Source organism: Ovis canadensis, chromosome 22 (assembly GCF_042477335.2).
Source record: "Ovis canadensis isolate MfBH-ARS-UI-01 breed Bighorn chromosome 22, ARS-UI_OviCan_v2, whole genome shotgun sequence".
Lineage (NCBI taxonomy): Eukaryota > Metazoa > Chordata > Mammalia > Artiodactyla > Bovidae > Ovis > Ovis canadensis.
The window spans coordinates 22,503,481-22,518,969 of record NC_091266.1 but is presented as its reverse complement, the minus strand read 5'-3'; the positions used below and the strand labels follow the sequence as shown (position 1 = coordinate 22,518,969).

Here is a 15,489-nt window from a genome sequence, read left to right as displayed (position 1 = left end):
ATGGTATTTATAGTAAGTTTAAAACCAAGTAAACACATGGTGTTTACGCATGGAATGAGGTGCATGTGAGTTCATGCACAGACATTCACTAAATTAGAAGCACCAGAAAGAGAATCATGAACATAAGTGTCACCAGAGATGTTTTGTGGGAGGGGGTGGGCATATAGTGAATGAGACTCGAATTCATTACTGTGTTGCACAAAAGATTCAGTTGTCAGTCAGACTCATAGGAGCCATAGGTCTTACCCAACTGAATTTAACTAACGACTCAAGGGAGGCAGGCACACTTCAAGCTCAGAAAGTTTCTTTCCTTGTATATGCCCTATATGATCAGATATACCTCTTAAAAGTGTTTTGTTTGTTTGTTTTTTACATTAGGGAATACTTTTTTTTGGTATAATAGGACCCGTTTTTGAGCAATATGTGTTGAACGTTACTTGAAAAGGGAGTTGCTTTGATTTGGGGACTCCTCATTTTTATAATGTATTAATCACACAGGTGTGAAAATGTTTACTTAACCCTATTCTCTAGCTGGGTCTGTCCCCACATATCTTTGATTTCCATATTTCTTTACAACAAACATTGTTTTGCTTATAAAACCTGCTGAATCTGTACAAAAACATTTATTTGTTGCTGTTCTGGAGTTGTTTTTCGTTAAACATGCTGGTTGAATACATTGATATTATTGTATTCATGCTTTATTCTGTATTCATTCTTCAATGAATAAAAGATTTTGGATTTTGAGTTTAAATTTATGTGTCCCATTTAAAACAGCTAATTTCTATTTTGATTCCTAATTTTAAAACTTTATACATAATTTTTAAAATGCTCTAAAATTTTAAATTATAAGACTTTGCATATGTTTTATAGAAAAATTAATATATATATAAGTAAAGGGATTATAAAAATATGCTCCTCTTTTATCTACCTGGAACTAAAAGTGATTTTGTTCTAAAAAGCACTTCATGGCAATAAGAGTATTAGTTGAGATATGGGATTATTACAATCAAAAGCATGGAATTTCTGAAATAAATGAGAGAAATGGAACAAAGGGGAAAATAAGGAAAAAAGAACCAACTTTTGGGGGCACTAACAGATAGGATGCTCTTCATTGATGTTCTCATTTAAGTAACACACAGCAAAAACACATCCAAATGAGATAATTCTCTCATTTGTGGGGCAAGGTGGTTCAAATAGACTAAATATCTCTAAAGCTCCCTAACTAGTTCCCTTCTACAGTTTTGTGGATCGTAAGGTACTTTGTAGTTTAGGTAAAAAGACTACGTATACGGATCAAGATTAGAATGCTATCTCTGTATAATATAACTTTTTCTACATCGGATTGGTTTGGGTTTTTTTTTAAGAATTAAAGCTGCAAATGTTCATAACTGGTGTCTGCAAACATTTAGAATTATTCACTATATATATGGACTTCCCTGGTGGATCATATGGTAAAGAATCCCCCTGCAATGTGGGAGACCTGAGTTCCATCCCTGGGTTGGGAAGACCCCCTGAAGGAGGGCATGGCAGCCCATTCCAGTATTCTTACCTGGAGAATCCCCATGGACAGAGGAGCCTGGCAGGCTACAGTCCATGGGGTTGCAAAGAGTCAGACATGACCGAGCAAATAAGCACACAGCACAGCACACTAATACAAAGAAAAACTATGGAAACTACAACTTTTAAACTTTTATTCTTGCTCTTTGAGATGCTTATTTTTTCACATATATGAACTGTAGGAGATAAATTTTTCTCATATTTATCATAGAAGCAAAAAGTGGTTTATTCTGTAAGTGAACCATTTTTTATGTCTCTAGCATTTCAGTAACGTTGTGTGTGTGTGTGTGTGTGTTTGGCTGCGCTGGGTCTTTATCGCTGTGCGTAGGCTATCTTTAGTTATGGTGAGCAGGAACTTATACACTGCAGGTGGGACATTCTCTAGTTAGAGGGCACGGGCTTCTCATTGCGGTGGCTTTTCTTGCTGCAGAGCAGGGCCTCTAGGGTACACAGGCTCAGCAGTTTTGGCGCTGGGGCTTAGCTGCCTTGCAGCATGTAGGATCTTCTTGGATCAGGGATAGAACCCATGTCCCGTGCATTGGTAGACAGATTCTTAACCACTGGACCACCAGGGAAATCCTCAGTTAACATGTTTTTAAAGAACATTTCAAAACTCACTGAAATTTCTCCATGGCTTGCATAAGTCTGCCAATTTGAATTTATAATAGTTTGTGTTACCCAAATGGTAATATACAGTTATAGGCATTCTTATATCTAATTTGAATTAATGAGCTTAACCTATGTTGTATTACACCTTAGTTCATGACTTATTTTTAACAGCCAGGAGGATTGACAGAAATAATTTTTCTGAGTTGTTTCATTGTGAAGAGCAAACTGAGATTCAGAAATGAAGCAATGTATCAATGTTTGTCAGACACTAATCTTTTGAAATGCAGATTTACAAAACCCATTCATTCAGAACCTCAGGAATAAGAGTCAAGTGAGTTCGGTAACCTTTATTTTAAACAAGACCACCATGCTCCGACACACACAGATACACACACATAGAAATTTGAGAACCACTAGGCTAGTTTATTTCCATTTACATTCATGAAATCCACATTAGTATGCAAATGAATAGCTCTCTGATACAGCTTAGTGGTAAGTGTTAACAACCACATTCCCATGGTTTTGAAACACCTTATGGAGGAGTAATCAAATGGATCAGTGGAGAATAATAATTGAATTCCCTCTACCTTGCATAGACCTTCTTAATACTTAAAAAATTCTGGTCTTTGACATCCAATCTCTAAATTCAAAAACTTGAAGCATAGTATTTTTAAATGTGTTTAAGTGTCTGGCATTGTCTCAAGAAATTAGTTTTTCTACTTCATTACATTTTTCAGGAAGGTGAATTTTAACCTTTCTAGACGACACATAGCCAGTATTATGAATATTTGTAGAGCTTTAGAAGGAAGTGGATTAACACAAAGGTACAATTTACTGCATTTATGTCTTCATGGTCTTCATGCAACAAATACATTTGCTTTCCATGGACTTCATTCATGCAACAAATACATTTGCTTCCCAAGTCCTATATGGGTAGAGAAATCTTGTTACAATAGTAATGAAGCTTTTCTGTTCATGTAATTTACTGTTTTTTATTGAGTGCTTACTATAAATTATAGAGAATGCCAAAAAGTACTCATTTCTTTGATGAGCATACTGTTTATTGCGGTAAAATAAAGACATATGTGTCATTTTTATATCTTCAAAAAAGAAATCTTACTGAATGAAACGTAGATCATGAGGATGATAGAAAGGTAGAGACCTGCAGGAAGTCTTTATGAAAATATAATTGGCCTTTGGATGCAGGCTTTGAATGGATCCTAATGAAGGATTCTTCTTAGCAAAGAGAGAAGCATATCCTAGAGAAACTGGGATGCACACACAAAGGTGTATGTTAAAAAAAGCCAAAAAATTGAGGCAGTATAAGTGTACATCTGCAAGGCAACTGATAAATAAATATGGGATGGAAGAAGACACTTAAACGTTAAAATGAATGAGCTAGATTTATACGTATAGTAGCCTGGTATGAAAAATTAAAATGTTAAGAGAAAAGTGTAAGTAGCAGAATGATCCGTACTGTATTATGCTCTTCATATATTTTAAAAACACATGCATGTAAACACAGATAAAAGACTGAAGGAGCTCTCGTTAAATTCATCATAGTAATTGCTTCATAGGAAGTTGGAAATGGGAATAGAGAAGAGGATTTGAGTGAAATTCAAATTTCTGAATAATTTATTATTTCTGGACAAAGGCTGCAAAGTATGACAAAATATTTGGGGGTTATTTCTTGGAGTGCATGGGAATTTGTGATACTATTCTTTGTCCCCTCTAGTGATAATGTACTTTTTCTCTTCATACAAATAAGTTAAAAAAAATAAGAAGTGAAGTGAACATCATTAACTAGTGTTTATTTGATCATCCAGTATGTATGCAGTGGATATAGGCTTTTATTGTTTCTCTTTCTAGGTTAATGTCACTCGTGAAGACTCGCCAAATGAAGAACCGGTCTTTCTTAGAACCTTAGGAAAAGGAGATTGGTTTGGAGAGAAAGCCTTGCAGGGGTAAGTAGATCACATGTTACAAAGTTTTTGGTTGAGTGCTACATAAATGTCTTACATATTGAACTTCTAGCACAATGGGTATTTAGTTCTTATTCTATCATCAGACACAGACCCTTGATGATCCTATTTTACCCATTTCCAGCTGAGCTTACAATCTGTTTGGGTAGACTTTAGAATTGATGGTTAATTTATGTAATAAATTATTTTATTTCATTTGATTTGGTAACAATTCTCCTCAATTGTAATCTCTATAAAGACTTTAAAGATCAGGAGAAGTCTCTGCAAAGCCTATTATGTATGACGGTTTTACTTGGAATCATATAGGAAGATGACTGGTTGAGAATTTTAAAATCCCTAAACCTGACTGTACAGACAATACATCAGAAGGCAGTGAAGCCTTCTGCGGTTCACCTCTGGGGTTCTGGGTGGTGGCTGTCATCTCTGGCTGTGGTAGTGGAGGAAGAGGAGGAGTTGCAAGGGAAGGTAATGAATATTCACACTCTCTGTGGATGGGCTTGAAAGGCTGGACTCATAAAGGTGTGACTGCAGGGTCACTGAAATTCTACTTGTAAACTCAACAGCAAGCACTTGAAATGTCTTCCCATATACAGCTGAAAAAACCCAGTTGACTTTGTACCATGCGTCTTACAGAATGCATGACAAGAAGACAGATACCTACCAGTGTGTCCCAATAAGCAGCGCATCTCAATTATATGTCTATTTATCTATCTATGAGACTTTTCAAGTTACATCAACCACTTGCATAACTAATAACCAATAAACATTTATTTTTGTATCAAATTCCAGGTGCAGGTGTGTATACTAAAGAGAGAGCAATAGGACAATTCCTAAAATATTTGGAACAGTCAGGTTTGCTTCCATTCCAAATTATGCCTTTGTTTAAGAAACTGCATTATAAACATTTTGCTAAAAAGTATTCAGGAGTTTTTTGTTTTTTTTTTTTAAACCACAATCAGTCGGCAGGTTTTATTTTCTCTTACCGTTTCACAGCTACAGAACTGAAACAGATACAGATAAGTCATCTGACTCAGGGCACATTACCTTATGAAAATTAGGAATTAAATGCATTTGATTTTCTTTTTTCTTTACGGAGACCGTTTGAGCCCTATTTAATGAACAGGTACTTGCCATTAGATATTTCCAATGGCAAAGTTGAAAGAAATACCATATTCAATGTGAATATACAAAGAAAGGCAATAGGTATCATCATCCTAATATAAACTGAAAAAAAATCATTTGTATTTTAATCTTGCTTTCTCTTGATTATTATTATATAGAGAGGATTCTCAAGAATAATATTACCTGATTTCATTAGTCCAGGATTAAATGCCTCTGTAGAAAATGTCCATTTCAAGCAGAGGCAAAGAAAGAGAAACATTTCAATAATTTCTGATTGAGATCGCAAGTGACACCAGAAAATAAAACATAACTGATTATTGACAGATTTTCTCTTGTAACTTATTGTCAGTGAATTTTTGGTGCAAACTAAAGAAAGTCTTAGAGTGAAAACACCTTTTCAGAATGTGTCTCAAGAAGTGAACTTGGGGATACGGTTTACAGAAAAGTTACCAATTTTTGATATCAAAATTTAAGTTAGTGGTCGTCCATTTAGGGGGCTCCAAAATCACTGCAGATAGTGACTGCAGCCATGAAATTAAAAGATGCTTTCTCCTTGGGAAAAAATCTATGACCAATCTAGACAGCATATTGAAAAGCAGAGACATTACTTTGCCAACAAGGTCCATCTAGTCAAAGCTATGGTTTTTCCAGTAGTCATGTATGGGTGTGAGAGTTGGACTATAAAGAAAGCTGAGAATAAAGAATTGATGCTTTTGAACTGTGGTGTTGGAAAAGACTCTTGAGAGTCCCTTGGACTGCAAGGACATCCAACTAGTCTATCCTAAAGGAAATCAGTCCTGAATATTCATTGGGAGGAGTGATGTGGAAGCTGAAACTCCAATATTTTGGCTATCTGATACGAAGAACTGACTCATTGGAAAAGACCCTGATGCTGAGAAAGATTGAAGGCGGGAAGAGAAGGGGACGACAGAAGGTGAAATGGTTGGATGGCGTCTCTGACTCGATGGAGATGAGTTTGAGTAAGCTCCAGGAGTTGGTGATGTACAGGGAAGCCTGGCGTGCTGCAGTCCATGGGGTCACGAAGAGTCAGACACGACTGAGTGACTGAACTGACTAACTGATTCCATCTAGATGGAATTCATTCTAGCTTGTGATTGTTCTTGTGCCAAATCTGGTGCCAAATCTGTCTCTGCACATATTCAGTCCTCTTCACTGGCCATCTCAATTACCCGACTCCATCATTTCCCATTACAACTACCCTCCAGCCTATCTTCAACTCTTTTTTTATGCCCTTACTCTCATTTTCTCACCACTCAACCTGGCTTTATTTGCCTTCTCTACTTATATCCTCTTAAATGTCAGGAATGTGCTACTTATATCTTAGAATGATTTTTGTTTTCTATCTTCCTTTACTCAGCCATACTTCACTGCTCAGCCGTACTTTTACACTGTTGACCACCCCCTCCTTCTTTGGAATTCTCATCCTTTGAGATCCCTGCAATTATTAGCAAATTGTTAGCACTTTTTAGAATTTGTCATTTCATTTCCTAAAATTCACCATTGTTTTATCCTCAGTTCTCTCTATGACATCCATGTTGGTATACATCCAGATCTATGACTGCCTAAGACTGCCTAATTTCTTAGTGAAAAGAAATCCTAAATGCTTATATTCTTATTTGATCTCAGTATCTGAGACTTTTCAACTCAGTGTATATTTGTTGAATGAGCGAATGAGTGAGTGAACAAACGAAGCTCCCTAATGATGTTCCGTCTTGCAATCCTTTCTGAAGTTGATCACTTTCATGACTTGTCTTCAATTGATCACTTTCATAAGTTGAATTAATTTGATGGTGGATAATGCAGATGACACCACCCTTATGGCAGAAAGTGAAGAGGAGCTAAAAAGCCTCTTGATGAGGGTGAAGGAGGAGAGTGAAAAAGTTGGCTTAAAGCTCAACATTCAGAAAACGAAGATCATGGCATCTGGTCCCATCACTTCATGGGAAATAGATGGGGAAACAGTGGAAACAGTGTCAGACTTTATTTTTGGGGGCTCCAAAATCACTGCAGATTCCTTGGAAGAAAAGTTATGACCAACCTAGATAGTATATTGAAAAGCAGAGACATTACTTTGCCAACTAAGGTCCGTCTAGTCAAGGCTATGGTTTTTCCTGTGGTCATATATGGATGTGAGAGTTGGACTGTGAAGAAGGCTGAGTGCTGAAGAATTGATGCTTTTGAACTGTGGTGTTGGTGAAGACTCTTGAGAGTCCCTTGGACTGCAAGGAGATCCAACCAGTCCATTCTGAAGGAGATCAACCCTGGGATTTCTTTGGAAGGAATGATGCTAAAGCTGAAGCTCCAGTTCTTTGGCCACCTCATGGGAAGAGTTGACTCATTGGAAAAGACTCTGATGCTGGGAGGGATTCGGGGCAGGAGGAGAAGGGGACGACCCAGGATCAGATGGCTAGATGGCATCACGGACTCGATGGACGTGAGTCTGAGTGAACTCCGGGAGATGGTGATGCACAGGGAGGCCTGGCGTGATGCGATTCATGGGGTCGCAAAGAGTTGGACACGACTGAGCAACTGAACTTAACTGAACTGAAGGGCTTATCTACCAGGGGCTTCCCTGTTGGCCCAGATGGTAAAGAATCTGCCTGCTATGCAGGAGACTCAGGTTTGATCCCTGGGTCAGGAAGATCCCCTAGAGAAAGGGAGCTACCACTCCGACATTCTTGCCTGGAGAATTCCATGGACAGAGAAGCCTGGTGGGCTACAGTCCATGGGTTCAGAGACAGTCAAATGGAACTAACACTCTCACTTTGTCCCAGCCCTGGTAACTCAGAGGGTAAAGAATCTGCCCGCAATGCAGGAGACCCAGGTTCAACCCCTGGGTCGGGAAGATTCCCTGGTGTAGGAAATGGCAGTCCACTCCAGTATTCTTGCCTGGAGATTTCTGTGGACAGATGAGCCTGGTGGGCTACAGTTCATGTGTCTGGCAAAGAGTAAGATGTGCCTGAGCAACTAACACTAACAAGAGTTTATCAGCTCACTTGCCTATAGATGGCAGGCTGGTAATATATTACGAAGGAACAAAAATAAGATGAGTAAAACCAGTGCAAACTACAAACCCTTATACAATGAGGGGAGCAATTACTGAGCTCCAGCTCACTGCTGCTTTGAAAACCAGAAGACAAAATGGATTCTGAAAAAGATATGTGATTTTATAACTTAAAAAATAGCTCTGCTATCAAACAGAACATTTCTGCAAATGGTTTGACCTGTGAGTTGCCATTTTGAGACTTCTGTCAATCAGATATGCCTCTTTAAAGCTCTGTAACTAGATTCCAGTGAAGGAAGCCTATTAGTTTTACCCTTGTTATTTCCTTGTTTTGATTATTTTTTTGACATTTTAATGTTTTGATGTTCTAGTTACTAACCTGGTTTTCCTTGTATGTCTGTGTTCTTTTTTGATCTTTTCTTTGAATTTCAATGTTTCACACGAGAAATTCTGACTTTTCACAAATCAGATTGACTTGTTTCACTTGTTTCCCTGCAAATAACTTAAAAAGTTATGTAACTTTAGGATATAAAGTCTTTTGAGCAGCTGTGTATATATCCTTTTGAGTAATACCTATGCTTCTTTGGAAACCTTATGATTTTTATCCATGGAAGACAAACTTTTTAGTTAGCGTTCTCTATGTTGGTGTAACATGGCATTTCAGATTTTCATTTTTTCACAAATAAATTTTATGTGTACTAGGAATTTTTGTTTTATTTTAGTGAGGATGTTCCAAGGATCAGTATTGACAAATTGGTAATATTGAAATTAACCCTTGACCATTCTTTTTAAATTTAAGAGTGCCAAATACTAGTATTGGGGCTTCCCAGGTGGCGCTAGTAGTGAAGAACCCACCTGCCAATGCAGGAGACATAAGAGACGTGGATTCAATCCCTGGGTCGTGAAGATCCCCTGGAGGGAGGGCATGGCAACCCCCTCCAGTATTCTTGCTTGGAGAATCCCATGGACAGAGAAGCCTGATGGACTGCAGTCTATGAGGTCACAAAGAGTCAGACATGAATGAAGCAACTCAGCAGCAGCAATAGCAATACTAGATTGATTAAACACACACAGTATATAGTTGAATGACAGAGCTGAAATATAACCTCAGTAACCCAACTCCAGAACCCCACTATGATATGGTAGTTCTCTCTCTAGAATTAACAAGCTTCATTTATTTTTGGATGGAGAACAGTAGTCGTAAATCTAGCTATCCTTAGTCAACATTATTGACATTCACTAACCAATAGGATCTCATTTCTAGGAAAATTTGGTTTACTTATTGCTTTCCTTTTTTTTTTTTTTTTTTTGGTTGACATAAAGTGAATTATTCAAGTATAGCTTGGATTAAGCATTATTTTTTTGCTGTGATAATGGTTTTTCTACACCAGAGGGCAAAATGTTTTACTTTTCTCAGAAGTACTTCTTTATGTATATGAAAACTAAAATTGTGTTTAGGGGAATTTACTTCAGGTATAGTCCAGTAAGTCAACCCCTCTACACTCTGAGATATCATTGCTTTAGGATCTCTACCTGACTTAAAATCATGTAGAATTCACACTGGCATCAGGTGATGTCAAATTCTAAGCCAAATACACACTTCGCATCTGTAGTAATGGGAAATATACAAGCCCTAGTTGAACCTGAGAGAGAAAAGATTGATCTCCCACTTGCCCCATCTCTCTCATCCTTCCCCTTCCCCTAACACTTGAGTTTTCAACACAGCATATGCTTATGAGTTCCAGCTCAAATGTCAGACTGCCTTGGTTGGAATCCGCTCTGTCCTTTTGAGTCCCTGAAAGGTTCTCCTTTGATCTTATGTGGAGATGATGATTTTGCCTAATTTTGAGGGTTGTTGCGAGGAATAATCAAGTGGATATTTATAAAGCATTAAAGTGAGTACTTAGAACTTATATCAGTGCTCAAAAATACGAGCTATCATCACCACCACCACCATCATTGTTACTTTTTATCATCAGCATTGCTATTCCCAAGAATGTTCTGCTACTTCTTGACTCAAGTTTAGAACACTTGGTAGAACTGGCATGAGCATTAGATTTTGAATCATCCACTAACTGAGCAAGCCAGTTAATCTCTCTCGATCTGAATTTGTAAACTGAGCCAGTTGAAGTAGGTGATGCCTAAGTTTCCTTAGGTCACAGCTTCTGATTCTCTTGAGATTTGGCCTCTGCAACTGGAACAGAACCTTGGCTGCCAAATGCAGCCATGGGCCACTCTGTTAAATGGTGGTATTTGATAGCAGACCTCTGTCAGCAAGACTCCTCCCTCCAGGAACTATCCCAACTATTGTCTATCATTCTGAACACCTAGGCCACAGGCCAGGCCCTCCCTTGTTAATACAAAAGAGAGTAAACCTTTTCTCCACATCACCTCCAGCATTTATTGTTTGTAGATTTTTCAGTGATGGCCGTTCTGAGGGGGGCGCGGTGATACTTCATTGCCGTTTTGATCTGCATTTCTCTAATAATGAGTGATGGTGACCATCTTTTCATGAGTTTGTTGGCCATCTGTCTGTATTCTTTGGAGAAATGTCTGTTTAGGTCTTCTGCCCTTTTTTTTTTTTTTTTTTGATTTGGTGGTTTATAGTTTTGGTATTGAGATGCGTGAGCTGCTTGTATATCAATCCTTTGTCTCTTGTTTCATGTGCAATTATTTTCTCCCATTCTGAGGGCTTTGTTTTATAAAGAACAAACTTGTGGACACAGTGAGGGAAGGAGCGGGTGGGACAAATTGAGAGAATAGCAAGGAAACATATACGTTATCATATGTAAAATAGAGAGCAAGTGGGAATTTGCTGTGTGACACAGGGAGCTTAGTCCAGTGCTCTGTGACAACCTAGAGGGGTGTGATGGGGTAGAAGATGGGAGGTGGGTTCAGGAGGGAGGGGTGGGTTCAGGTATACGTATGCATAGCTGTGGCTGATTCACGTTGATGTATGGCAGAAGCCAACACAATATTGTAAAGTAATTATCCTACAATTAAATTTTTAAAAAATGAATAAACTAAGCCATTTTAACAGACATCAATATTAGGAGTTAACTAACATTTCTTAAACTGCTTTTTAAAAAATTAATAAAATAACAATACAAATTATAACAAATCTTGGACACAACATGATAATATTTTGCAGTATCTGAGTTTGATTATTATTTACTGATTTGGAAATGGAATACTCTAGATACCATTCAAGCCTCTTTTGTATCTTCCCCCAGTGTTGTCCTTCCCTGATCCCATCCCTGTACCATGAAGACAGAATAGAAAGAATTTAGATTTTTCAGTTGCAGGCTTGGATTTCTGTTTCTCTCAAGGAAAACCTTTTTTGAGGCTTACCTGTGACGACACACAGAGTTGTATCTAAAACCTGTGTTTTGTGTGAAGAAGTATTCCAGGGCTTATATAGGGCCCCATCCCCGCTGCGGTCTTGATTGGGTCATAGCAGGACTCCTTCACCTGCCCCTCATGAGCACTTCTGCCAAAGTCCCAGCTCATTTCTCTAACCATAGGACTCCTCTCCTCTCGGTTTCCTGCACCTGAGACTTTGAGGGTTTTTCCTTTTCTTTACTTCTTTGTCTTTTGTGTGGTAAGGATTATGATTAACATGTGAAAATTTAGTGAAAATTACTCTTTTGGAGGATTATAATGGATTACCTATGAAAAATGTAACAGAATGTCTAGTGGGATTTTTTTCCTGTTGTCCTGGATTTGTGGCTGAAAGGTCCAAAGCTAAAAAGCTATCAGTACTTAGGGCCAGTTTCATTCAGCACAACTGACTGGGAGGAGCCAGAATTGCTCTCTTAGTATCACTCCTTCACCCATAAGGTGGGACAAGTAGGGATGTCTGAGCTTGGCTTGTTGGGAAGAGCAGTGGCCTCAGAAGAACTAGTTCCCTCAGTTCTCTGGTCTCAGCTTTCTTCGTTGTTGAGGATTCACAGATTAAATAGGAAATTGGAGAGTGTGCTCAACAATATTGTGGAAGAATCCCAAAGTGTCACATCATTCTTGTTATATCTCCATCCCCAAGCTTTTTCCTGAACTCTGAACCCACAATAGAGTTGGAGTTAGACATGTCTATAGGCACATCTACTTGGTAGACATCTCTTATTTACTTTAGATGTTCAGTTCAGTTCAGTCACTCAGTCATGTCTGACTCTTTGCGACCCCATGAATTGCAGGACGCCAGGCCTCCCTGTCCATCACCAACTCCCAGAGTCCACCCAAACCCATGTCCATCGAGTCAGTGATGCCATCCAGCCATCTCATCCTCTGTCGTCCCCTTCTCCTCCTGCCCTCAATCTTTCCCAGCATCAGGGTCTTTTCAAATGAGTCAGCTCTTCGCATCAGGTGGCCAAAGTACTGGAGCTTCAGCTTCAGCATCAGTCCCTCCAGTGAACACCCAGGACTGATCTCCTTTAGGATGGACTGGTTGGGTCTCCTTGCAGTCCAAGGGGCTCTCAAGAGCATTCTCCAACACCACAGTTCAAAAGCATCAATTCTTATGGTACTGAGACAAAACTGAATTCATTTTCTCTCTACCGCCATCCAAGTCTCTTCCTTTCAAATGATCTTATTCCAATAAGTGTTTCCCAAACCAGACATTTGGAAACTATCCCTGACTCTCTTCTTTCCCCAATATCCTCATCATGGACAACATTCTGCCATCTCGATAATTCTCAGCATCCCCTTTCTCTTGCCGCTCTCACCACCACTCTTCCGATTAGGGCCGCTGCTGATAGTTCCGACTGCGGCCGCTGCTGATAGTTCCGACTACGGCCGCTGCTGATAGTTCTGATTAATGCTCTGCCACCTGGGTCACTGCAGGTCCTTCTGGTTGGTCATTGTGTCCAGTCTTGCTCACCTCTCATCCATTCCACACTCTATGATAATTCCTCAGTATTGGTTTCTAGGGTGGCCCTGATAATTACCACAAATTGAGTGTCTTAAGACAAAATATGTTATTTTTTAAAAGAATTCTGGAGATTCAAATCAGCATCGCCATGGACTGATGTCCTTTGAAAGCTCTCAAGAAGAGTCTCTGCTAGCTTCTGGAGGCTGCCAGCAAACCTTCAGGGCTTCCCTGGTAGCTCAACTGGTAAAGAATCCGCCTGCAATGCAGAAGATCCTGGTTCGATTCCTGGGTCAAGAAGATCCCCTGGAGAAGGGATAGGCTACCCACTCCAGTATTCTTGGGCTTCCCTGGTGGCTCAAATGGTAAAAGATCCGCCTACAATGTGGGAGACCTGGGTTCGATCTCTGGGTTGGGAAGATCCTCTGGTAAAGGGAACAGCTACCCACTCCAGGATTCTTGCCTGGAGAATTCCATGGACAGAGGAGCCTGGCAGGCTATAGTCCATGGGTCGCAAGGAGTCGGACACAACGGAGCGACCTATTGTTCTCTAGGCACTTAGAATCATGATGTGAACATATTCTGTCATATCTTAACATAAATATGTCCAGGATACAATACTTTATTGAGCTTCGATGTCAAGGAACCCATCAGAAGATTTATGGTGGTCATATCTTGGTTTTAAAGAAGCTATATTACATACAAAATATAATTACACACCCGATTTCCTGCCCTCCCCACCTCCACATATACACAACTTCCTCCTCACACACGCATCTTATTACAGATAGTAGTATGGGAATACCTTTGGCCTAATCTGTGCACACACATGCACACACTAATGAATTTAATTACATCAACACAATTTGAACATATGCTTTCTGGACTTTTCCAAAGAATAGCTTCACCTGGAATATAAAATTAGTTCTAGGAAACAATTTTGTTGTTGTTTAAATTTACTTGATAATCTTGTAAATTCTTTAGTGTGCACTGTGGATACAAATATATCATTAGTAGTTGATTAAGATTTTATAATTATCAGTAACTGATCAGTAACCCAAGATTTTTGTATATGATTGAGGAAACATCATAGAGTTTTAGTACTTTTCCATAAAATGTTTTCTTTATCCCTATTGTCTTAAATATAAGGTCATTTCAGTGGTGGAAATTGAGCTCTTACAAAACAATTCAGTCCCTCATTGTTATTCTCCAGCAGGTCATTCAGACAGATAATTTCCTTCAGGTGCCATTAGATAAGAAAGTATAATATAAATTTGAAAATCTCTTCAAAAACAGATATTAAATATTTCATTTGAAGCTAATTTCCTTGTTAATGAACTCAGCTAGTATTTTGTGTCTGTCATTTTTATTCTTCTGAGTCTAAATGATTGCTTCTTAATTTTTCCTTCATACAGTGTAGAAGAAAAATGACTTGTTATCAGTCATACTTTAGATAGGCAACAATGATTTTAATTAGTTAGATTCATTGTCATTACACTAATTTCTTATTGTGACTGAAAATTTGTTTAAAAACCCTCCAAATATTCTTGCCAAAAATTATCTTTGAATGTACATTTAGTAATGTATTTTGATTGAGACTGTATCCACATGAAACAAGCATTTCCAGACATATTAGCTTCACATGGTTCTCATTCCTCATTCATACAAAGAAATGGGAGTGGGAAACCGTTCAGAAACTATGCTATGTGATAACTGTCTCCCCCCATGTTCCAGGCATTAGGGCAAGTACAATAAATGTTTTTTAGGACATTTCAAGTAATATTTAAGGGGCTTCAGGTTCACCACTTCTTCCCAGGGCCATGTTCAAGTATGTCAATAAATAATCAGATAGGTATCTATAATTTAATCGCAAAATTTAATCAAATAACAAATATCAAACATTGAAAAAATACCATTTATAATAGCTTAAAATTATGAAGTAATTAGAGATAAATTTGAAAAAAAGATGTGTAACACCTATACACTGAAAACTATAAAACATTTCCAAGAGAAATGTTGGGATATACTGTATTTGTTACATCACTTTCATGCATTATGAGATTCCATATTGTTCTCTCAGATTGATCTGCATGTGTCCATGCTAAGTCGCTTCATTCATGTCTGACTCTTTGTGACTCTGGAGACTGCAGCCTGCCAGGCTCCTCTATCCCTGGGATTCTCCAGGCAAGAATACTGGAGTGGGTTGCTGTGTTTTCCTTCAGGAGATCTTCCCAACCCAGGCATCAAACCCATGTGTCTTATTCCTCCTGTATTTGCAGGTGGGTTCTTTACCACACCACTAGGACCACCTGGGAAGCCCCCCAGACTAT

The 15,489-nt window shown here is 38.6% G+C and overlaps 1 protein-coding gene across 2 annotated transcripts in view; it reads left to right on the top strand.

The window, feature by feature from the left end:
* The window catches only part of PRKG1 (protein kinase cGMP-dependent 1), a 1,303,224-nt gene that overhangs the window by 1,073,836 nt on the left and 213,899 nt on the right, over window positions 1-15,489 (top strand). For both annotated transcript variants that reach the window (XM_069567846.1, XM_069567847.1), the window contains one exon: window positions 4,036-4,130. In XM_069567846.1, the coding sequence (XP_069423947.1) occupies window positions 4,036-4,130 (95 nt within the window). The remainder of the gene's footprint in view (window positions 1-4,035; window positions 4,131-15,489) is intronic.